The sequence below is a fragment of the Saccopteryx bilineata genome, chromosome 6 (genome assembly GCF_036850765.1).
Source record: "Saccopteryx bilineata isolate mSacBil1 chromosome 6, mSacBil1_pri_phased_curated, whole genome shotgun sequence".
In the NCBI taxonomy this organism is placed as follows: domain Eukaryota; kingdom Metazoa; phylum Chordata; class Mammalia; order Chiroptera; family Emballonuridae; genus Saccopteryx; species Saccopteryx bilineata.
The window spans coordinates 206,933,318-206,957,966 of NC_089495.1; the positions used below are offsets into that span (position 1 = coordinate 206,933,318).

At 56.2% G+C, this 24,649-nt stretch overlaps 2 protein-coding genes across 2 annotated transcripts in view; one reads left to right on the plus strand and one right to left on the minus strand.

The window, feature by feature from the left end:
• Positions 1–4,647, plus strand: part of TGM6 (transglutaminase 6) — a 29,211-nt gene extending 24,564 nt beyond the window's left edge. The window contains exons 11-13 of the mRNA XM_066235367.1: positions 1,920–2,074; positions 2,366–2,499; positions 4,282–4,647. Coding sequence (XP_066091464.1) covers positions 1,920–2,074; positions 2,366–2,499; positions 4,282–4,435 — 443 coding nt within the window. The 3' untranslated portion in view covers positions 4,436–4,647. The remainder of the gene's footprint in view (positions 1–1,919; positions 2,075–2,365; positions 2,500–4,281) is intronic.
• A 9,085-nt stretch (positions 4,648–13,732) lies between these two features.
• Positions 13,733–24,290, minus strand: SNRPB (small nuclear ribonucleoprotein polypeptides B and B1). Its single transcript, XM_066236583.1, has 7 exons — positions 24,176–24,290; positions 21,112–21,263; positions 18,903–19,014; positions 17,690–17,842; positions 17,056–17,194; positions 16,615–16,740; positions 13,733–13,881 (listed from the first exon to the last, which is right to left on the minus strand). Exons 1-7 carry the CDS (start codon positions 24,176–24,178, stop codon positions 13,844–13,846), a joined length of 723 nt encoding a protein of 240 aa, XP_066092680.1. The 5' UTR covers positions 24,179–24,290; the 3' UTR covers positions 13,733–13,843.
• Between the last annotated feature and the right edge of the window lie 359 nt (positions 24,291–24,649).

Here is a 24,649-nt window from a genome sequence, read left to right on the forward strand (position 1 = left end):
GCTGATCTTAGTGGGAAAGCTTTGCGTTTCTCACCATAAAATATATTTGTTCGCTGTTAAGTTTTTGTTAATGCTCCTTATCAAAGTTCTCAGGGAACAGAGAGTGTGAGCTAAGTTCAAGCCCTTTAAGGACCTTTTCCGCAGGTTTAAAACTCAGATGCCTCCAGGGGCAGGAAGGAAACAGAAATAAAGAAAGCAGTGATGAGCCTGACCAGGCGGTGGCACAGTGGATAGAGCGTTGAACTGGGATGCGGAAGACTCAGGTTCGAGACCTGAAGGTCGCCAGCTTGAGCAAGAGCTCATCTGGTTTGAGCAAAAGCTCACCAGCTTGAGCCCAAGGTCGCTGGCTCGAGCAAGGGGTTACTCGGTCTGCTGAAGGCCCGTGGTCAAGGCACATATGAGAAAACAATCAATGAACAATTAAGGTGTTGCAACGCGCAATGAAAAACTAATTGATGCTTCTCATCTCTCTACGTTCCTGTCTGTCCCTGTCTATCCCTCTCTCTCTCTCTGTCTCTGTAAAAAAAAAGAAAAAAAGAAAGCAGTGATGATAGAACCTCAGAGTAGAGTAGGGCCTGGAACAAAATGGAAAGTAAATGGTGCACCTAAATAAAAATACACATACAGTGGTCAAAAAATTAACCCAAATATGACAGAGAGAGAGAGACAGGCATGGCCTGTGGTGATCCGTACCCACAAGAGGAGAATACATGGGCAGGCTGTTTGCGGCCGAGGAGAGAGCCAGAGAGTACCAGGATCATAGGAGCTTAGAAGGCAGAGGGCACAAGATCACCGGGTGGGCCATCAGTATAGACTTTCCGTGACTGGTGGGGCTGGTGAGGAGTGGGCCTTAATGGGGAGGAGGGATTGGAGAACTGTGAGGAAATGGGCCTCCTCCCTGGATTGGAAGCTTGAGATTGGTCTTTGCGGCCCCCCCCCCCTACACCTCGCACATAGTAGGTGCTCAGTAAACAGTGAGTGAATTCCTGGTGGGATGAGTGATTGATGAACCAGGAGGTTCCCGTCTGGAACGACTGGGGGAGGGGAAAACACATCTGCAGGAGCCCTCGGAGCAGCCGACCGGCCTGAATCGGAGTCCCACCTCTTCTGAGCTCCTTGGTTCACTTGCCATGTGACATTGGACAAGAGGTCGCCCTCTCTGAGCCTTAGGTTTCTTCATCTGTGACCTGATCGTGATAACGCCTGCCTCGGCTTGGTGGCCAGGACCAGAGTGTCATTAGGAACTGGACCTTCCCTTCCTTCCCCTTTCTGGGTCCTGTTGAAAAAGAACATCAGAGCCCTGGCTGGTTGGCTCAGTGGTAGAGCATCGGCCTGGTGTGCAGGAGTCCCGGATTTGATTCCCGGCCAGGGCACACAGGAGAAGCGCCCATCTGCTTCTCCACCCCTCCCCCTCTCCTTCCTCTCTGTCTCTCTCTTTCCCTCCCGCAGCCAAAGCTCCACTGGAGCAAAGTTGGCCCGGGCACTGAGGATGGCTCTGTGGCCTTTGCCTCAGGCGCTAGAATGGCTCCAGTTACAATGGAGCATCGCCCCCTGGTGGGCGTGCCAGGTGGATCCCGGTCGGGCGCATGCGGGAGTCTGTCTGACTGCCTCCCCATTTCTAACTTCAGAAAAATACAAAAAGCCTGACCTGTGGTGGCACAGTGGATAAAGCGTCGACCCGGAAACACTGAAGTTGCCAGTTCAAAACCCTGGGCTTGCCTGGTCAAGGCACATATGGAAGTTGAAGCTTCCTGCTCCTCTCTCTCTCTCTCTCTCTCTCTCTCTCAATCTTTCTCTCTCTTCTCTAAAAATGAATAAATAGATAAAAATAATTAAAAAAAAAAAAAAAAGAAAAATACAAAAAGAAAAAAGAAAAAGAACATCAGGTCCCCAACCCCCACATTGGCTTTCCCTTCCAGAGAAGAAGCTCCCCATCGCCATAGCTTACTCTCAATATAAGGACAACCTGACAGAGGACAAGAAGATCCTTTTAGCCGCCATGTGCCTGGCCCCCAAAGGAGAGAAACTCTTGGTAGAAAAGGACATCACCCTGGAGGACTTCATCGCCGTCAAGGTGACCCCTGTCTGCACCCGCCACACTGCTCCCAGCAGAGCTGAACGAGGGCATCAGAGGCCGGGGTGGGGGGGTGGGGGAGAAGGGGGGTGCTCTTAGCTCCAGCTTCACCTCTGCAGGGTGGGAGAAATGGCCTGGATGCAGGGGGGCGGGCAGGATGGATGCGGTAACTGGGCATGTGAAAGCAGAGGGTAGACATGACTCTGCCCTGCCCTCTGCCCCTAGGCAGGACCAGGCTTCTCCCGAGGACAGGGGGATGAAGGGGACGGTTTATGGGTATTTCCTCTCCAGGTGCTGGGCCCGGCGGTGGTGGGAGTGGCAGTGGTGGTGGAAGTGACGGTGGTCAACCCCCTCTCGGAGACAGTGGAGGACTGTATGCTGATGGTGGAGGGCAGTGGCCTCCTCCAGGGACAGCTCAGCATCGAGTAAGTGCCAGCCGGTGGAGGTTGGGGGGAGGGGCGTGCTGCTTCCCTTAGCAAATGGGCCGTAGAGGAGCTGCAAGTGAGACAGTGCAAGAGAGAGTCTGGGCACCTAGGAATCAGCCCACTGCCTGGACTCCTTCCTTCCTCCCTCCCTCCCTCCCTCCTTCCTTCCCTTCCTTCCTTCCTTCCTTCCATTTATTGTGGCAGAGACAGAGAGAGTGACAGACAGACAGGAAGGGAGAGAGATGAGAAACATCAATTCTTCATTGTGGTTCCTTAGTTGTTCATTGATTAATTTCTCATATGTACCTTGACCAGGGGGGCTACAGCAGACCGAGTAACCCCTTGCTCGAGCCAGAGACCTTGGGCTCAAGCTGGTGAGCCTCGCTCAAACCCCATGAGCCCACGCTCAAGCTGGCCGCATCGGGGTCTCAAACCTGGGTCCTCCAGATTCCAGTCCGAGGCTCTATCCACTGCGCCACCGCCTGGTCAGGCATCATTCCTTTATTAATGTAACCATTCATTTCATTATGTAACTCATTCATTCAGATTTTCACTCAGGTATCCATTCACTCACTTATTTACTCCACGGGGTTTTGACTGATCTGTTCATCCGCTCGCTCCTTCTCTACCTTGCTCACTCATTTACACATTCACGCTCTCACTCACCCGTGTCCCATCCATTCGTACGCCCCTGCATTTACTTGTCCTTTCTCACTCATTCATCCTTTCCTTTGTCCACTCACTCACTCACTCCTATGGCCCTTGGCCGTAGTCACCTGTGCTCTGAGTTACACAGCAACTGCTAGACACCGAGATGGAGAATGAGGTTCTTCATGGAGAAGGGCCCTTCGAGTGAAAACGGCTCCCCAAGGTCTGGGGAATCAGAGGCACCCCTCGAGTGGAGGGGCGGTCAGGTGGGACCATGGAGAGGCCCCAGTGGGGCTGATAGGTTAAGCGGGGCCTTCCGTGATGAACTGAGGAGCTCTCCAGTGACCAGGGAGGATGGAGGGTCTCCCTGGTCAGAGGTCTCCTTGGCTGGCGGAGTCGGGGAAGGTCTCCTGGGAGAAGACACACTTGATCTTGGCCTCGGGCCTGGTTGACACGGGGAGGGCCTGCTGGGTGGGAGGAACAGCGGCGGGAGAGACAGCTATGGAAGAAGAAGCGTACAATGTTCAGGGCACAGAGAGGAGAAGCGCCTGGCAGGCCGGGAGGAGCGAGAAGTGGTAACAGGGAACATTAAGTTGGAAGCGTATTAAGTTGGAGGTTTGAAGGTCAAGCCACAGATGTGACCTAGATCCTGAGGGTTCTGGAGAACCAGGCCATGGACCGGCCGGCCAGGCTCAGGACCGAGAAAGGGCTGACGGTCTGTCTTTCTCCTTCCCCCAGCGTGCCCAGCCTAGAGCCCCAGGGGAGGGCCGTGGGGCTGACGGTCTGTCTTTCTCCTTCCCCCAGCGTGCCCAGCCTAGAGCCCCAGGGGAGGGCCGTGGGGCTGACGGTCTGTCTTTCTCCTTCCCCCAGCGTGCCCAGCCTAGAGCCCCAGGGGAGGGCCGTGGGGCTGACGGTCTGTCTTTCTCCTTCCCCCAGCGTGCCCAGCCTAGAGCCCCAGGGGAGGGCCGTGGGGCTGACGGTCTGTCTTTCTCCTTTCCCCAGCGTGCCCAGCCTAGAGCCCCAGGGGAGGGCCTTGGGGCTGACGGTCTGTCTTTCTCCTTCCCCCAGCGTGCCCAGCCTAGAGCCCCAGGGGAGGGCCGTGGGGCTGACGGTCTGTCTTTCTCCTTCCCCCAGCGTGCCCAGCCTAGAGCCCCAGGCGAGGGCCGCGGTCCGTTTCAGCATCACCCCCTCCAAGAGCGGCCCAAGGCAGCTGCAGGTGGACCTCGTCAGCCCCCACTTCCCGGACATCAAGGGCTTCGTGGTCATCCATGTGGCCACGGCCAAGTGATGGACCACAGGGAGATGCGATGACTCCCGTTCCTCTCCGGTCCCCCTCTCTGTCCCTGCCGTGTGGGAGCCAGGAGGCCTGCGTTCCAGTCCTGCCTCAGCTTCTGCCGCACTGTGTGAACTTGAGCAATTTCCTTCCTGTCTCGGACTCGGTTTTCCCTCTCTCGGTAGTCCTTAAACTTTCGGACAAGGATGGGTTGTGTAAGGAGTCTTTGCCTCATTCATCTCATCACCCTGGCTGCTGGGAGGCTGGCGGATTGAGCATCAGAGTCACCCCAACCCCAGCCCCCTGCCCCCACGGCACTGCCACCTCCCGCCAGCCGGGTCGCCGTCCCCCTGGCTGACCCCGGGCTCGCACTGCTCCTCTCTGAGGTCTCCAGTGCTCCGACCACTACCCGACCCGAGAATCTCTGCCTGGCTCTTACAGAGACCCCAAAAGTTTTCCAGCTGAAACCCAAACATCCCTCTCCATTCTCAGATTACGCAGAGTGCAGAGCCTTGGCCGTGGACTCGTGCTGGCCACCTGAGTTTCACCCCAGAGCCGTATTCCTGAAGAGTGTTAGCGTTGAAGGGGTGGGGTGTTTTCCCTCAGTAAAGACACTGAGGGGCTACTTCTGACTGGAAGAAGCTGAAGATGGAGGAGGAGCCATCAAGACCCAGATTACAGCCCTGGCCAGGTAGTTCAGTTGGTTGGAGCATCACCCTGATATGCCAAGGTTGCAGGTTCGATCCCTGGTCAGGGTGCATACAAGAATCAACCAACGAATTGCATCGATACGTGGCACAACAAACGAATGTTTCTCTCCCTCTCTCTTCCTTTCTCTCTCTAACCATCAATATAATAAAAACAAAAACAAAAACTTTTTTTTAAGAGACAGGATTACATTTGGGTGTGCAGCTCCAAATCTGATCTAGTTACGGTCCTAAATGATCTCATGCAACCAGCCCAGTGTTGATTTACTTCTTTGGCACCGAGATAATGTTGACTTTGCATACACTACACCCGACCACACTCTTAGCGTCCAACAGGGCGGAGACCCCCGGGACGAGGACCGGAGCGAGACTCTCGGGCTCTGAAGACAGCTGCACCGGACATGAGAACCAGCTCCAAGATGTTCGAGACGGCCAGAGGAACTAGCACGAATCCTACCACTGAGGAGGCGCATGCGGGAACAAGATGGAGTCACCATGGTCAGGCTACGAAACTGTTACAATGGAGCAGACTGAAGCGCAGGAGAACGGTTTCTGTTCTTGTCTTCACTGGTTCTGGGAACTTAAACTTTGGAACTCCCGTCCTGCCTCCCTACCACACCTGGACCTGCTTCAGGTCATCGTGCAGCAAGGCTTGAACTGACCATCCGACCCTCAGGGCACCACCTGAATGACCTCCAGGAGAAACTGTCTCGTTGTCCAGATCGCGGGACATCAGCTGATTACCACCTCAGACCCCCCCGCCCAGAGCCTCAGGGTACAGGCCGATTCTTCTCCAGAATGTACTATCTACTGTAAGAGCCTTCAGCCTTCTTTCTCTCCCCGCCTTCAGAACACCCCGAGTGTCCTGAGCGGTGTTTCCAGGGTGCAAACCCTGCGACCCCGGCGCAGACCGTGGTGGTTCTGTTTCCAGGCACAGCCTCCCGACTCTTTTAAGTACGTTTGCCGTCGCTGAAGTCCTCTGAACAGCGGCAGCGACGCAGGCTCCTCGGCAGGCAGACCCGCTCCAGGTGCAGACGCGAGTGGGGACGATGTGTGTAGCGGGTCTTTGCAGAAAGGGGGTCGGGCGAACACGCAGGCCGTGTTTGATGGCTGACCCTCGTGACCGGGGCGTCGGTGACGGCAGTTCTCCGACAGTCCTGCACAGCGTGGGGGCAGCTGAGAGTCCAGACGGACGGACGGACGGAGACACCTCAATGAGCAGACCCTGGGCTGCCTCCGCTCCAGGACCCGCTCTGCAAAGGGAGGTTTCGGACGTGGACCCCTATCAGCGGGGCTGCGGGAGGTGCCCGCGGGCAGCCACTTCTCCGGGCTGCACCAAACTGTGAAATGACCCTTGAGGCCAGTTCTTCTCTCTCCACTCGTTTGATCCAGCTGCGTGTCCTGTCCGTCCGACCCTTCAGAAGATCCTCGGGGTCCATCAGCCTCTCAACACCACCGCCAGCCCCTCCCTGGCCCACCACCCTCTCTTTAGACTATCGCCGTAGCCTCCTCGCCGGTTCCCTCCTTCTTCCCCTTCCTCTCCCTCAGCCCCTTTTCCTCTAAGCAACCAGGAGGAACCTTCGAGAATCTAAGCCACTTTGTCATTCCTCGGTGCCAACCCCCTTCACGGGCACCCCGCCTCCCTCGGACCCGGAGCAGCTGCCGGCTCTGCAGGGCACCCTCCCCGGCCTCTGACGGCACCGCCTGTCCGCCCCGTCCTGGCCTGCTCCGTGGAGCAGAGTGACCGTCTCCGCTGGGTCTCCCCGTGATACGGACACCGTGCCGTCCTCTGTACCTGCTACAGAGAGCCACTGACTGGAGCGGAGGGCTGGGGTCCTGGGGCGCTCGCTAGGAGGACAGAAAGAGAACTCCCAACAATGGAGGAGTCCCCTCTGTGAGGGCAGCCTCTCCCCCTGGGGCTGGGATGGAAGGCACAAGGGAAGAAGGCTCAGCCCCGCTGCCCAGCAAAGCGCACCAACAGGCCGCGCTGGAGAGGCGGTGCCGTGCCGCCCTGGTGGAGGCTGTGCGGGAAGTCTCCCCTCTGGGTTGCCAGGGAAAGCCACTCGCGGTGAGGCATCTCCCCAGAGGAGTTCCGTTACAAAACCACACAACCCAGGCACGAGGGGGAGAGCCCGCGGCTGCCGAGGACTGGGCGCCGACGGCCGCTGCGCAGCGCATCGCAGGCCCTGGCGCTCCAGGGGCCGCTTCCCCGCGACCTCTCTCCACCCTGCGCATCGCATCGCAGCACAGGCCCTGGCGCTCCAGGGGCCGCTTCCCCGCGACCTCTCTCCACCCTGCGCATCGCATCGCAGCACAGGCCCTGGCGCTCCAGGGGCCGCTTCCCCGCGACCTCTCTCCACGCTGCGCATCGCAGCGCAGGACCTGGCGCTCCAGGGCCGCTTCCCCGCGACCTCTCTCCACGCTGCGCATCGCAGCGCAGGACCTGGCGCTCCAGGGGCCGCTTCCCCGCGACCTCTCTCCACGCTGCGCATCGCAGCACAGGACCTGGCGCTCCAGGGGCCGCTTCCCCGCGACCTCTCTCCACGCTGCGCATCGCAGCGCAGGACCTGGCGCTCCAGGGCCGCTTCCCCGCGACCTCTCTCCAGCTCCCCTACCGACAGACCTTAACGTCCTGGGGGGGGGGGGGGGGGCGAAAAATATTTTGAGTCTTGCGACATGAGCAGGCGAGGAAATGGATCTGGAGCAACAGAAGGATAATTGGCACCGTGACCGAGATTTCCTCTGAAAAACAGAGCGTGCACCCACCTCGGTGCCTGCGCCGCCGCGGCAGCCTCTGCCCGGAATCCTTGTTCTCCGTCTCCGACCACGACCGACCGATAGGGCGCTTCTCACAGTGCTCTCTACGGGCGGGGCCGTTTCTGGCCGCTCTGACTGAACAGCCCTCCGAGCACCCTGCTTCTCCCTCTTCCTGGTTTTCTTTCCTCTGTAGCAATTAGTAGCATTCGATATCGTTTATCTACAAATACATGTTGATTCGTGTGGTCCGTCTCCCCTCTCTAGGATGTGAGCTCATCGTGTACAGAGGATACTATTTTGTTTACCCAGCAGGGTGGCATAAAACAGCGCCTATCACATAGTAGCGTTCAGTCAATATCTATTGAATGAATGAATAAATGAATGGGTGAATGAATGAATGAATGAAAATAAGGCGCATAAAAGAAACACAAGAGAGCCTGAGGCGGTGGCGCAGTGGATAGAGCGTCGGATTGGGATGCGGAGACCCAGGTTCGAGACCCCGAGGTCACCAGCTTGAGCGTGGGCTCATCTGGTTTGGGCAAAGCTCACCAGCTTGGACCCAAGGTCGCTGGCTCGAGCAAGGGGTTACTCGGTCTGCTGAAGGCCTGCGGTCAAGGCACATATGAGAAAGCAATCAATGAACAACTAAGGTGTCGCAATGAAAAACTGATGATTGATGCTTCTCATCTCTCTCTGTCCCTGTCTATCCCTCTCTCTGACTCTCTCTCTGTCCCTGTAAAAAAAAATTAAAAAATAAAGAAACAAAAAGGAAACGCTTGCCAGAGTCTCATCACCTGGACACTGCTGCTATTAACAGGATGATTAAAGTTTTCTTTCAGATTTTCACTGGTGAGGATTTAAAAAAAAAATCTCTATAGAGGGGCTTAACAGACATACAGAAATGTATTAATATTCAAAAGAGAGCAGCTTGCTGAATTTTTACACACAGAATTGACTGGTAACCAGCCCCTGGATCAAGAAATGGAACATGACCCATAACCTCAAGACTCCCCTATGTGCCGCCGCTCCCAAAGAAACTATGATCCCAGATTGTAAAGGCAAAGATTGTTTTTCTGCGTGGGCTTTATGTGGATGGCACCACGCAGCAGGTGCTCTGCGTCTGGTCTCTGGCCCCGCCCCTGGATGTCCCGGGGAGGCTCGTCCGCATCGCCCTGTGTTCCTGCAGCTCTCTTGCGTGCTCCCTGATGTGCGGTATTCCAGGGTGCGGTGGGTGCACCGTGTCTCCATTGTACTGACCATAAACACCTGGAGAGTGTCCGGCCGGGAGCTGGGCTGCATCAGGCTGCTGCGTACATCCTCAGCCGTGTCTGGCTGTGAACACAGCTCAGTGTTTCCGGTGGGCGTCTCTCTGGACGCGGACTTGCTGGATCCTAGGACGGGCCTGTGTTCAGCTTGTCACCATACACTGTCTTGGCAAGGACGGGACACACAGGCACGTGTGGCAACTGTTTATGGTGTAGAATACCAGTGGGGGCTGTTTTGCATATCCATTAACATTTTAAATGCAACCTTCTTTTTCCTCACAAACTCTATTTTTATGGATTTATACAGCTCATAGAAGGATGGCCCACCCCTAAAGAGAGTCAGGGCTTAGCACTTCTTTATTTTTTTTTAAATTTTTCTTTTATTAATTTTTAGAGAGGAGAGAGAGTGTGTGTGAGTGTGTGTGTGTGTGTGTGTGTGTGTGTGAGAGAGAGAGAGAGAGAGAGAGAGAGAGAGAGAGAGAGAGAGAAGGGGGGGAGGAGCAGGAAGCATCAACTCCCAGATGAGCCTTGACCAGGCAAGCCCAGGGTTTTGAACCGGCAACCTCAGCATTCCAGGTCGAGGCTTTATCCACTGCACCACCACAGGTCAGGCTAGCACTTCTTTAAATAACAAGTATTTCGTTTCTATATATGTCTTTATAGAAAATTAGAATACAGAAAGTGAGGAAGAAAGAAACCAACCCATAACCCCAGCTCCCGTACCTAAGAGCCTGCCCATTGGCTGCGATCTTCTTCCTGACAGAGCAATGCTGCCTCCTGGTGGATTTATATTTTCAGTACATGCATTACTTTACTTTTTTTTCCCCCTCTTGTGACAGGGATAGAGAGACAGCGGGAGGGACAGATAGGGACAGACAAGAAGGGAGAGAAATGAGAAGCATCAGTTTTTCGTTGCGGCACTTTAGCTGTTCACTGATTGCTTTCTCATATGTGCCTTGATGGGGGGAGGGGGGCAGGGGCTACAACAAAGTGAGTGACCCCTTGCTCGAGCCAGTGACCTTGGACTCAAACTAGTGAGCCTGCACTCAAGCTGGCGACCGGGGGTTTAAAACCTGGGTCCTCCATGTCCCAGTCCGACGCTCTATCCACTGTGCCACCACCTGGTCAGGCTCATTTTTTAACTGTACTTAATTTTTTGAACCAAGGAAGACACTCACGTGGCTCAGTATTTAGTTTTACATGGAGTACCATGGGAAATCCTTCCGTTTCTGTTCCCCTCAGAAGAGCCTCCTTCCCCCACAGGCACCCACCCTGGCCGACTGCTTGCATGCATTCTACGCACACACCAGGGTTCAGTAGTTTCCTTTTCTAGTGCCCACCTTCCAAGCACTAAACAGGGCTCCTAAAAATTTACAAAATCAAAACATATTTCTATCTATTTGTAACTGCCATACTTGCAATCATGAAAGTTCAGAATATTAAACTCCCCAAATCAGAATGAGTTGTTACTCACTAAAAATACACTAGTAATCATCATGAAGACATGTAATAACATAAATATCTACTCCCCAAATTTTAAACAATGCTCAAAAGAAATAGATAACAAAAAAAAATTTTAAGGCTTCCTTTGAAATGCAAGAGAACACAATGACATAGGTTATTTTCAGCTGTCAAACTAGAAGTGTTTTCGCCTTAATGACAATGATCAAGTCTGTGGGGAGTGTAACTGCGTCTGTTTTGTAACTAACTGCAAATCAACTCAAGTTTTAAGAAAGTGAATTAAGATGCTCACATCCTTCCACTCAAAAATTCCTTTCTTAATAATCTAAATATAGAACCATCTTTATGCAAACTCTGGCCATCACCTTATTGTGGGTGAAAAACAGTGACTTCATTAAGTACATAGTGGTATGTTCCCTTATGAGATGCTCAGGTCATTAAGATGTTTTGTAGGCCCTGGCTGGTTGGCTCAGCAGTAGAGCATCAGCCTGGCATGTGGGGGACCTGGGTTCGATTCCCGGCCAGGGCACATAGGAGAAGCGCCCATTTGCTTCTCCACCCCCACCCCCTCCTTCCTCTCTGTCTCTCTCTTCCCCTCCTGCAGCCAAGGCTCCATTGGAGCAAAGATGGCCCGGGCACTGGGGATGGCTCCTTGGCCTCTGCCCCAGGCGCTAGAGTGGCTCTGGTCGAGGCAGAGCAACACCCCGGAGGGGCAGAGCATCGCCCCCTGGTGGGCAGAGCGTCGCCCCTGGTGGGCGTGCCGGGTGGATCCCGGTCGGGCGCATGCGGGAGTCTGTCTGGCTGTCTCTCCCTGTTTCCAGCTTCAGAAAAAATAAATAAATAAATAGATAGATAGATAGATAAATAAAAGTTGTTTTGCAGAGATCTGGGATGTGTTGGACTTTAAAATAAAAAGTAGAGTACATAGGAAGATCACAAAACTCAACAGGTCGACAAAGGCTAACACTGAGAGTCTGGGGTGCTGGGACGCTCAAGGATTTTCTTTCCAGTCACTTGAATGGCATGTGGGTGTGGGGCACCTTCACATGTGTTTGTTTTCCGTTTGTCCGTCTCCCTGGGAAGAACGTTCAATTCCGTTCCACTTCGGGAAATGTTGCCATTGAACCACCTCTCCACTTGGGTGTTCTCAGTATGTCCGTCGCTCTCTCACCTCCCAGCTGTCTCATAGGGACTGTCTTCTTCCGAATGCCATTATCACTTTAAGTCTTTCCTTTCCAGTGTTCACTGCTGGCATGTAAAACTACAAGGGACGTGTCTGACCCTGTGCCCTGCGTGTGTGCGACTCCGCTTGCCGGCTCTGCCAGCGCTCACGGGTTTTCCTACTGTCTGCGCACAGGACCTCCCTGCGCACTGCCGCTTCCTCCTTTCCAGTTTGCATCTTTTACTGGTCTGGTTTTCTTGCCGACTGCTCTAGCCAGAACTTCCCGGACAGTCTCCCAGAGCCGTGGCCACGCTGGCCCCCTTGTCTCGTTCCTTCTCTTTGGGGGGAAGTGTTCAGCCCTTCACTGTTAGCTGTTGGTTTTTCCTAAGTCCCTCATAACATTGAGAAAGTTCCCTTCTTTTCCGAATTTTCTGTTTCTATAAGGAAAGGGTGTTAGAAATTCCGCCAACCGCTTTTTCTGCGTGTTGATGGGTCGAGTCGCTGTGGGTCATGCTGAGCGCCCTGTGTTCCTGGAGAAGCGCCCTCCTCCTCCTCCCGTGGGTCATGCTGAGCGCCCTGCCGTTCCTGGAGAAGCACCCTCCTCCCATGGGTCATACTGGGCGCCCTGCCGTTCCTGGAGAAGCACCCTCCTCCTCCTCCCGTGGGTCATGCTGAGCGCCCTGCCGTTCCTGGAGAAGCGCCCTCCTCCTCCTCCCGGGGGTCATGCTGAGCGCCCTGCCGTTCCTGGAGAAGCGCCCTCCTCCCATGGGTCATACTGGGCGCCCTGCCGTTCCTGGAGAAGCACCCTCCTCCTCCTCCCGTGGGTCATGCTGAGCGCCCTGCCGTTCCTGGAGAAGCACCCTCCTCCTCCTCCCGTGGGTCATGCTGAGCGCCCTGCCGTTCCTGGAGAAGCGCCCTCCTCCCGTGGGTCATGCTGAGTGCCCTGCGTTCCTGGAGAAGCACCCTCCTCCTCCTCCCGTGGGTCATGCTGAGCGCCCTGCCGTTCCTGAAGAAGCGCCCTCCTCCCGTGGGTCATGCTGAGTGCCCTGCGTTCCTGGAGAAGCGCCCTCCTCCCGTGGGTCATGCTGAGTGCCCTGCGTTCCTGAAGAAGCACCCTCCTCCTCCTCCCGTGGGTCATGCTGAGCGCCCTGCCGTTCCTGAAGAAGCACCCTCCTCCTCCTCCCGTGGGTCATGCTGAGCGCCCTGCCGTTCCTGGAGAAGCACCCTCCTCCTCCTCCCGTGGGTCATGCTGAGCGCCCTGCCGTTCCTGGAGAAGCGCCCTCCTCCCGTGGGTCATGCTGAGCGCCCTGCCGTTCCTGGAGAAGCACCCTCCTCCTCAGCTTTCTATTTCCATCCGGTTCTCCGCGTCTACAGTCGTCTTCCCTACAGACAGTTATTTGAGATAGCAGCGACCTCTTACACCTGTCCCCTTTCAGCCGGCCGAACCAAGTACTAGAGAGCCGCGTGGTGACCACCTTATGAACCAGACGTGCTTCGGGGGGAAGAAACCACGGAGGCCCCACCACTCAACTGCTGGGTGCGGTTCCATGTCCATGTATAACCCTGGGAGAAGGCTATACCAAAAATGCTCCTACCAATAGGGTTTCCATGTGGCGTTGATTTTATGCTTTATTGTGCAGAAGCAAACACAATCTGAAGTTCTGCTCAAGAAGCTCCAGGTGAGCTCCCTTCAGAGGACACACCAGTCCCAGCCCTCCCAGTGCAGGAGTGTTCGTTCCAACAAACTTCCTCTGCCCGTGACAGGCTAGAATGTCTCACTGTACTTCAGTTCTCTAATTCCCCTGGGATGGGGCTGTGCTTCTCTGCGAATGTGCGGACTATTTCATAAAGGCAGCAGCTAAGAGCACAGCTAATTTTTCCAAGGCACTACTCTTGACTGAATTAAGCACCTGATATTACCAGAGGTTTTACTAAAAATGAACAGAAACACCAGGTCCAGTTACATCGTACGAAGAGTTTATTATAAATTTGTCTCACAGGCCACAGAGGAAGAGGACTATGTACAGTCTTTCGGGACACAGGAAGGGAGCGGAGGAGGGCCAAGCTGAGTCTAGGGCCTTGGTGGGTGCATTCCCAGGGTGGGGGGCCCTGCAAGGGAAACCAGACAACCCGGTGAGACCCCAAGCACAACAGCATAACCACCAACCCGACACACGGCAGCGCAGCCCTGGGAATGGGGCCGCGGCTCCGTGGAGCTACTTCCATGACTCTGGGGCCAAGGGTCAAAGAAGGCCTGAAGTAAGAGCGAGAAGGCCCGTCAGTGCCTGACCTGCAAGCCCAGTCCCCACCTGCCCGCCCGGCCCTGCGGTCACCCAGCCCGGGAGTGCACACGCAGACTGGGCTTCTCTAGGGCTGACAGGTTCCTAGGCTGCAACACCCCAGAGCAGAGAGCTTAGCCTGGAGACACAGCTGTGCGGCGCTGGGTTACCTTAGAAACCACATGGCTTGGTGCAAAGAACACCAGGCTGGGCATCTGGGCCTCTTTGCTTATCTGTAAAATGAGGGCTGATCTACGTCAGCATTTCTCAAACTGGAATCGAAAAGATGTACCTAATGAACAGTACAGCAAAGCCCAGAGCCCTGTCACAGTGACTGAGCACTGGCAGAGGAACAGCGTGCGGCAGTGACCACCACGCCCCTCCCGGGCACCCAGCACACACTATTTCTCAGCGCCCCTCCCGGGCACCCAGCACACACTATTTCTCAGTGCCCCTCCCGGGCACCCAGCACCCACTATTTCTCAGCGCCCCTCCCGGGCACCCCGGGCACACACTATTTCTCAGCGCCCCTCAGGGTGGGCACCCCGGGCACGCACTATTTCTCAGCGCCCCTCAGGGTGGGCACCCCGGGCACGCACTATTTCTCAGCGCCCCTCAGGGTGGGCACCCCGGGCACGCACTATTTCTCAGCGCCCCTCCCGGGCACACACTATTTCTCAGTGCCCCTCAGGGTGGGCACCCCAGCACGCACTATTTCTCAGTGCCCCTCCCGGGCACACACTATTTCTCAGTGCCCCTCAGGGTGGGCACCTCGGGCACGCACTATTTCTCAGTGCCCCTCCCGGGCACACACTATTTCTCAGCGCCCCTCAGGGTGGGCACCCCAGCACGCACTATTTCTCAGTGCCCCTCCCGGGCACACACTATTTCTCAGCGCCCCTCAGGGTGGGCACCCCAGCACGCACTATTTCTCAGCACCCCTCCCGGGCACCCCGGGCACGCACTATTTCTCAGCGCCCCTCCCGGGCACCCCGGGCATGCACTATTTCTCAGCGCCCCTCCTGGGCACACACTATTTCTCAGTGCCCCTCAGGGTGGGCACCCCAGCACGCACTATTTCTCAGCACCCCTCCCGGGCACACACTATTTCTCAGCGCCCCTCAGGGTGGGCACCCCAGCACGCACTATTTCTCAGCGCCCCTCCCGGGCACCCCGGGCACGCACTATTTCTCAGCGCCCCTCCCGGGCACCCCGGGCACACACTATTTCTCAGCGCCCCTCAGGGTGGGCACCCCGGGCACGCACTATTTCTCAGCGCCCCTCAGGGTGGGCACCCCGGGCACGCACTATTTCTCAGCACCCCTCCCGGGCACGCACTATTTCTCAGTGCCCCTCCCGGGCACACACTATTTCTCAGCGCCCCTCAGGGTGGGCACCCCAGCACGCACTATTTCTCAGTGCCCCTCCCGGGCACACACTATTTCTCAGCGCCCCTCAGGGTGGGCACCCCGGGCATGCACTATTTCTCAGTGCCTCTCCCGGGCACACACTATTTCTCAGCGCCCCTCAGGGTGGGCACCCCGGGCACGCACTATTTCTCAGTGCCCCTCCCGGGCACACACTATTTCTCAGCGCCCCTCAGGGTGAGCACCCCAGCACACACTATTTCTCAGCACCCCTCCCGGGCACCCCGGGCACGCACTATTTCTCAGCACCCCTCCCGGGCACCCCGGGCACGCACTATTTCTCAGCGCCCCTCCCGGGCACACACTATTTCTCAGCGCCCCTCAGGGTGGGCACCCCAGCATGCACTATTTCTCAGCGCCGCTCAGGGTGGACACCCCGGGCACGCACTATTTCTCAGCGCCCCTCTTGGGCACACCCTATTTCTCAGCGCCCCTCCCGGGCATCCCGGGCACGCACTATTTCTCAGCGCTCCTCCCGGGTTACCCCGGGCACGCACTATTTCTCAGCACCCCTCCCGGGCACGCACTATTTCTCAGCGCTCCTCCCGGGTTACCCCGGGCACGCACTATTTCTCAGCGCCCCTCCCGGGCATCCCGGGCACGCACTATTTCTCAGCGCTCCTCCCGGGTTACCCCGGGCACACACTATTTCTCAGCACCCCTCCCGGGCACCCCAGGCACACACTATTTCTCAGCGCCCCTCCCGGGCACACACTATTTCTCAGCGCCCCTCAGGGTGGGCACCCCAGCACGCACTATTTCTCAGCGCCCCTCCCGGGCACCCCAGCACGCACTATTTCTCAGCGCCCCTCAGGGTGGGCACCCCAGCACGCACTATTTCTCAGCGCCCCTCAGGGTGGGCACCCCAGCACGCACTATTTCTCAGCGCCCCTCCCGGGCACCCCAGCACGCACTATTTCTCAGCGCCCAAGAGCAGCGCCCTGCACAGAGAAACTCCTGGGAGCAGAGGAGTTCGGTCAGTTTAAGAAATGCTGCTCCCTCTCCTTTCTGGGCTCAGTTGTCCTGGAAGAGTCCGCTCCCTCGTAAGGCCTGAGAGCCCAGAGACCTAACCTTCCCCCCACCTCCCACCCAATAGGGCCTGGGAGGAAGTCCCAGTCACTGCTGCGGGCACTTACCTCGCATTCCCGGAGGAGGGGGCCGCATTCCTGGAGGAGGCATGCCCATTGGAGTTCCTCGTCCAGGGGGGATCCCCATTGGGGGGCCCATGGGAGGCCTCATCCCAGGAGGTGGGCCCATCATGCCTGCAAGGGAAAAGCCCCCAAAATTGAGCTCAGTGTCTGTCAAAAGGTACAAAACACACAAAGCTGTCCACCAAGTTCTGAGACAGACAGACAGACAGACAGGACGGTTCCACCGTCCCAGCATCTCCTAGCAAACTGGGACGAAACAGAGACCGGGGCCTCCAGCGCTCTGGTTCCTGGTCATCAGCCAGGCTGGACCTCAGAGTAATCCTGCGTGACCAGAACGCTCATCACCAGTGTCAGTCCCGGTGTGTCATCATCAATCCAGCTCGGGCCTCTTTGATCACAGCGGTGGTCTCTGCAGGGGCTTCTCACCTGGAGGGGGTGCCCCTCGGCCCATAGGTGGGGGAGGGCCCCCACGGCCAGGGGGGTACTGGGTCGGGGCCCCTGCGATACTGGCTGTGGCCGCAGCTGCAGCCGCTGCAACAGTGCCTCTTCCTTGCGGGGTCATCACCTACGGGACATGGGAGGGGAGTCAGGCTAACAACGTGCAATGCAGTGGCCCCCTCGCCCCCCAACCCGGTGAAGAAACCGCAGACTCCAAACACCTGAGCTACCACGCTCGGCGTCAGACTTCCTACACAAGACCACCTTCCAGAGGAGACCAAGCCTGAAGCCCCCTCCCACCCTCCAGGCCCGAGCTCAGGGTCCCAACACAAATCGGAGCAGGCGCCGCGTCTTCAGACGGTGGATTTCAAACGTTGTCACGGAAGCGTTCTGCTCCAGTGCAGCTGGCTAATGTACCTGTGATGGACCTGGTTCACTGTTCACTGACCCATCACCGTGACTCACACGCCAGGCTCTCCGACCCGCTGCACTCTGGAGCACACACTCAAAGCGCACGGACACTGGCAGCCTGAGAGTCCGCTGGCCCTTCGGGACTTTCCCAAGCTGTGGACCGCCCTCCGTCCTCCACCCACCAGACACTGCGCCCCTCCTAACTCCTCACCTGCTGGGACGGCCCACCAACGCCCCGGACGGGCCCGGCGAGTCCCGCGGGGGCCTGGGGCATGGGGACGCCCGCCGGGATCCCTCTGCCAGCAGCCCTGCCGATCCCTGGGCCCCCGGCAGCTCCAGCCAGCGGCACTCGGGCAATGCCAGTCTGAAAAGAAAGAGTCACGCTAAAAATGCCTGTGGCCTAGAAAACCCAACACGTCCTTTGGAATGCCACTGCCCAGAGAACCCTTCAGACGTCCAGGGCATTACAACTTCCAGACACGATCCGCCCGCAGGTGGGAACCGTTTCCCCTCCTAAGAGCACGTGCCTGGCTGTCACCCGCAGCCAGCCAGAAGAGCTCCAGGGGACGTCTGGAGACACGTGCCACAACAAACCACCTCTACGCACGCCTGGGGACCCGCAAAGGGCCAGCTCCACTCAGACGCGCGCGGAGACAAGAACACTTCACCTGCCATCAGACACATGAGCTTAAGTCCCGGCTCTGACTGTCACCTGCTGGGTGACAGTGGCTCTTATAAGCCCACAATTCTGAGCCTGTTTCCCATCTGTCAATGATGGAGTTATGACAAAACTGGCTATGGTCATGAACCTTTATAATGGGCTACATTAGAGTAGTCAACGCTTCTGAAAATAAATGCCAGGAGTTATGAATTTGTACATATGCTTTGGACCAAAATATATGGTAACATCCCTTGCAGACATCTACACTGGACCACAGAAGTCTAAAACATGAGGAAATGACTACGGCAAGCTACTGTGTACTCACTTGAGAATGGCTTTAAGTCACTTCATTAACATGATTTGTATACGTCAAGTAAAACATATTTACATTAAGTGAAAAGCAAACAAAATGTTACATGCATATTATTGTTAAAATATATACACATGTGGACAAAAGGGGGGGGGAATATTCCTTTGATGAAATGTCTTAAAATGAACAGGGGGAGACAAATTGGGTTCGAGTCTCTAAAGCCCGCCCTTTTCCTAAATAGAGGTTGGTGTTCACAGAACCAACACTGCCTGGGGGTCAATGCCAACATCACCGCTCACCAGCTACGACTCCCTGGGCGAGTGACTGAAACCCAGTCTTTATCTATAAGCGGGAGCAGTTTATCTCAAAAGCTGCCTGCCGGGATGAAGTGAACCCTGGGTCCTGGTGCAGCCGCCGCGGCACCCAGCTGCACGGGCGCCCGCTCTGACTCACGTCCTTGGGAGGCGGTCCCTCCACCGTCATGGAGACCAGGTTCTCCCCTCGCAGCAGCACCAGCCCGAGGACTCGCTTCTCTTCCCTTTCTGCCTGTTTGGAGTTCTTCGGCCTAACGACAGGTTCAGGAGGAACAGAAAGCACCGTTAGAGAGGTGGTCAAGTTCATGGTCATCCACCTAGGAACCTCCAGGATTTGTCTATCTCCTGACAAACGGTACGTAAACTTTCCCTAAGAGGCTCCTCTAGACAGGGTCACAGGCTGAATCTGGGACCCTGAGGTGGCTGTTTCCCATGCCAAGAGCAGGAGCAGAACAAGAGACAGGACAAGTCACGAAAGCCCAGCAACGGCTCGTGTTCTTGTAGCAACCATCACGTGGCCCTCCCTCAGTCCGTCCTCTGCGATCACTGTCCCCTCCCTTCAGCTGAAGGTCCTCCCAGCGTCAAAAGGCAGCCAAAACAATTCTCAAGTCACCTGCATCCCACTCACCTCACTTACCAGTGGGATTCCTCTAGTACCAGTTCAACCCCACAGGCCGGTCATTCTGTCCCTCACCTCCCAACAGAAACAAAGCCACAAAGGAAAACTGACAGTTAATTAAAGAGAAACTACACCTCTGTCCTCGGAGCACAAAAACAGACTTCCCCAAACAGCCACAGACAGAAAAAGAAGAACAAAACATGAGCGTAAACTGTGAAAAACAGCCACAAGTTGGGTAAAAAAAGAAAATCCCAAAGCCAGTTTGCTGAAACTAAAGGAAAGAAAAAATACCTGGTTTTAAAAATCAACTCAAAGGTTTTACTTTAATGCTACTTTATAATAAAATGGTTTTCTGTAGATGAACATTTTTTCCCTTTCTGTATATTTTTTTGGTGACAGAGAGGACAGGGAGAGGGATAGATAGAGACAGACAGACAGGAAGGGAGAGAGATGAGAAGCACCAATTCTTTGTTGTGGTTCCGTAGTTGTTCATTGATTGCTTTCTCATATGTGCGGGGGGGGGGGGGGGGGGTACAGCAGACGAGTGACCCCTTGCTCAAGCCAGTGACCTTGGGCTTCAAGCCAGCGACCTCTGGGCTCAAGCCAGCAACCATGGGGTCATGTCTGTGATCCCACCCTCAAGCCAGTGACCCTGCGTTCAAGCCGGTAAGCCCACGCTCAAGCTGGACGAGCCTAAGCTCAGGCCGGTGACCTTGGGGTTTCAAACGTGGGTCCTCTGCATCCTAGTCTGAAGCTCTATCCACTGCACCACCTCCTGGTCAGGCCCCTTTCTGTATTTTTAAATAAAAGTACATACTGTCCTTTTGCAGTCAGAAAAACAAATCTTCCTGGGCATTTTACCTTTTTTCTCATATATTTTTTAAAAATATTTTCTAATAAACATATTTTTACTATTGGAATAGAGTCAGTTCTGCTGGAACAACAGCAGCTCTGCGCCGATGCGCGGCCCTTCTTTACTGTGAACACTGCAGTCAGCCACGCCCACTTTGTGTCCTGTACTTCCTAACCCCACGCCACACAGAGGACAGCTGCCCCAGAGGGTATGGAGGGAATACACAGCTGCTGGCAACATGACACGGACCGTTTCCCGAGCAAAAGAGAGCTGGTGACCATGGACATCACACAACCTCTTGGGTCTCAAGATGCCTTGAATGTAAAAATAAAGGACAAAAAGCTAGACCACATATTTTAGTAGGCCAGAAACTTAAGTATCTGCAATCCTCAACATAAAGGAGCTACCCAGTCACTTACAAACTGTAGGAAAGTAGAAACATCTCCAACTGTTTCTATAAAAATCAACAAAACTCACTGGCCCCAAATCCCCGGGGGAGCTGAGCGCTACCCTGCAGAGGGTCAGGCTTCCTGAAGCGGACTCAGGCCCAGGGCATGGGAGAGCCCTGTAGGCCACACCTCTGCAAACAGGCAGTGAGGCCGGACAATCAGCCCCCACACACCTGTGGGGAGAACACCAGCCCTCAGCCCAGTCCCCGGGGCACAAGGAAGGAAGAGAACCACAGCCTAGCAGCCTCCTCACAACGGCCATGTGCTGGACTCCAGAGGAAGGCTTGCTGGGCTCCGGAAGGGAATTCTTCGTGTCCCGCGTCGCCCTTTAAACCCGCCCGGTGACACGGAGAGCAAACGACAGGGACCAGCCAACACCCTCCCCAGCCATCGCTCTGCTCCCCCTCCCCCCCCAGCCCCTCCTCACTTGATCTTCCGGAACTCGTCGCAGTCGCACAGGATCAGGTTCATGTGCTTGTCGAAGGCCTTGAAGGTGCCGATGAAGATGCGGCCGTCCTGCAGGATGCAGCGCATGCGGTAGTCGATGTGCTGCAGCATCTTGCTGCTCTTGCCCACCGTCTGCAAGGGGGTCAGCAGGGGTGAGAACAGCTCTCCAGGAACCGTGCACTCCCAGCCCTCCCCAACCCCCCTGCCCGCCTTCTTTCCCACGCGTCTTTCTCCACACAGCCCTAGTCCCTGCCCAGGAATCCTCCTGTGTTAGCCTGGCTTCAGCTCTGACTTCTGCCCCCACTGTCTTCCACAACTTCCAATCATGTCGTATGACCACTGCCTTGGTTTAGGCTGGGTAAGTTTCAGAGGAGAGCGGGTCTATTTATTAAAACCAATTCCACCTATCCAGACCAGATCGTAGCCACCTGCCACTGTGAAGTCACACACACTTTGGTATATGACTCAGTGCCATTACGAAGACTGGGTAAAAGAGCTGGAATGGACTGGCACTGAAAATCCAATCAACCACACGCTTATCCGAAAGGAGCTGATCAGCCTGGAGCTGAAACTGTCGCCCCATTTGAGAACTTGTCAGTGTGCCTCCAACACCACCTTCAGTAGAGAACCTTCCTGGTGGCCAGGGTGCTCATCAGTCTGAACACAAAGTGGTCTTTAAGATACATTTTCTGGCCTGACCAGACAGTGACCCAGTAGATAAAGTGTCAAACTGGGACGCAGAGGACCCAGGTTCAAAACCTCAAGGTCGCTGGTTTGAGCGCGGGCTCATCCATCTTGAGTGTGGGCTCACCAGCTTGCGCACAGGGTCGCTGGCTTGAGCGTGAGATCCTAGACATGACCCCATGGTTGCTGGCTCCAGCTCAAGGTCAACTGGCAAGGGGTCACTTGCTCTGCTGTAGCCCCCAGAACAAGGCACATGTGAGAAAGCAATCAATGAACAACTAAGGTGGCACAACAAAGAATTGATGCTTCTCATCCCTCTCCCTTCCTGTCTGTCCCAATTTCTGACTCTTTGTCTCTTTAAAAAAAAAAAAAAAAAATCTGGCCCTGGCGGGTTTGCTCAGTGGTAGAGCTCCGGCCCAGCGCGTGGATGTCCCAGGTTTGACTCCCCATCAGGGCAGAGAAGTGCCCATCTGCTTCTCCACGAGCCCCTTCTTGTTTCTTTCTCTTTCTCCCCCCCCCCCATGGTCATAGCTTAACTGGAGCGAGTTGCCCCACTCCCAAGGATGGCTCCAAGCCATGTTCCCGAAGGGTAAGAAGAGCTTGGTTAGGGAGCAACGTCAAAAATGGACAGAGCATCACCACCTAGTGAGCTTGCCAGGTGGATCCCCTTCAGGGAGCACAGAGAGCCTGTCTCTCCACCTCCCCTCCTTTCACTGAATTAAAACAAAACAAAACAAAACACATTTTCTGCTTTCTAACCTGGCTTGCAAGGCACCTTCGCTACAACAGACTACAGAGACTCACAAGGTTGCCCTTGGCAGGTACATTTCTCTCTAGAAATAAATGACCTGGCATTTGATCCGTGTACCAGCCACCTATCATCACTGATTGGCGCTGGTCCCTATACGTCATTCATCTCTGGGAACCTGGACAAGAACAGGTTTCTGAACCTACAAATGTGTGAGTTAGAACCTTGAAGTCCACCCTGCAGGACCCGTGTTCGGCGGTCCAGCCTCCCTTCCACGACCCTTTTAACTGCCCTGCGATCACACAGCCCCTCCCCCCCACAGGCCTCCACCTTCGTGGCCACATTTTCTGGCCCACCAGGCGCTGTGATCAGCGCTGGGTAGATACCGCATTTGATTCCCACAACCAGCTCCCTTATTTTTCCATTTTACAGATGGGGCCGCGGAAGCTGGGGAGGAGACTGGATGCCGAGACGCTGCGTTCAACACGCATCCGCCTGCATCCGGGGCTGACGCGTCCAACCCATGTCACCAACAAGTCTCCTACCCGGTCCCCATGCTTTTACAAAACTTCACCGAACACCTTAACCCCGACAGAGCGAAGTGACCTCCCGAAACACGAAGTTCGTGTCACCTGGCGGGCTAACATCCTTCCATGGCCGCCCTGCCCCACCAGCAGCAAGGTGAAGTCACACCTGTCAGGCCTGCAGAATCCGAGGTCCCACCCAGGCCTCCGTATCCCCTTCCCCTTCTTCTCCCCCAATTCCCCCGACCGCACCCCGTCCCCCTCCGGGAACGTCCCGTGCTCTGCTCATTCTTGCAAGCTCCGGCCCTATTCCATCCCCTCCCATTCTCGCTGGAGCAACCCTGACTCCGCTCGGGGAAGCATCCGAACTCCTGAAAGGACGCCCGCCCGCCCGGCCTCCGGGAGCGCCGTTCCTTTTACTGGACCGCGGCGTGACACCCCCACACCCCGCCCCCGGATTCTAGGACCCGCGGTCCCAGCCGCCAGTACGTGACCTCGGTGGAGGGAGGAAACACGACCTCGTCGTGCAGCCCGGGCGCCCAAAGAGTCCGCCGCGATGCAGACGCACACGGAGGCTGCAGAAACGGGCTCGGGTCTTCCTCCTGCAGCCCTTCGCGGCCATCCCTTCTCCCGGCCCCTCCCCGCGGGCCTTCTCCAGGTTCGGCCAGAAGCCCTCCCACCTCCGGCCCCAAGTCCTTCGCAAGCCTGACAGCCTCCCCCCGGGTCTCCCCTCGTCCTCCCGGGACCCCGGCGCCCGCTCCCGAAGCACAGACGCGCATCGATTGCTTCTGCAGAGGTTGATTCGTTGCCCTAAGGATCCCAAGCGCTGTGGCTCCTGCGGCGCCGAAAGCCGCGCTTCCACCCTCGGCCCCCACCGAGCGACCCCGGTCTGCGTCCCCCAGGGTCGGCTTTCCCTTCCCGCATCCCGTCCAAGGTCCGAGGCTTTCGCGCAGGGACGGAGCGGCCGCGGGCCTTCATCGCCAGGAGCAGTCGATCACGACCTCCTCCCCAAACAGGGGTGCCCTCCCGCGGCCGCCCGACCACAACAGACGAGGAAGCCTCTGCGCCGCCCGCCTCCGCCTCCTTACCATGGTGGCGGTTCTGATGGCTCCGATTCCCGCCGGATTCGCCTCTACCGAGGCCTACCTGCCCTGCACCGACCGCCTTCCCGCCGCCGCCACCGGAAGTACGTATGACAAAATGGGCTCCGATACACCGCACTTCCGGTCCCAGAGCCCCGCCCATGGGTTCCGGGAGCTTAGTGGGCGTAGCTCAGGGCCTGGGGGCGGGGATGTAAGCTCCAAAGGAGGCGGGCTTGTGGCGAGGCTTCCAGCTCACATTTCATTAGCCCAGCCCACCCTACCTTCAACCTCTAAATTCTTGGTCCTCAAGTATTTTTCTGGTTTTCGAAGCCTGACGTCCAATTTGTGCTTCTGACAAATTCCAATTGAGCAATCAGTTTTCCTAAGGTCTAGATCAGTGGTAGTCAACCTGGTTCCTACCGCCCACTAGTGGGCGGTCCAGCTTTCATGGTGGGCGGCAGCGGAGCAACCAAAGTATAA

What these genes read in the sequence shown, in the direction of transcription:
- SNRPB (XM_066236583.1), bottom strand. An exon ending in CCGAGGGGCACCCCCTCCAG is followed by an intron (nt 16,741 to 17,055) that starts GTGAGAAGCCCC and finishes TTTCCCTTGCAG; the next exon opens with GCATGATGGGCCCACCTCCT. An exon ending in CCCTCCTCCGGGAATGCGAG is followed by an intron (nt 13,882 to 16,614) that starts GTAAGTGCCCGC and finishes TTTCCCTTGCAG; the next exon opens with GGCCCCCCACCCTGGGAATG.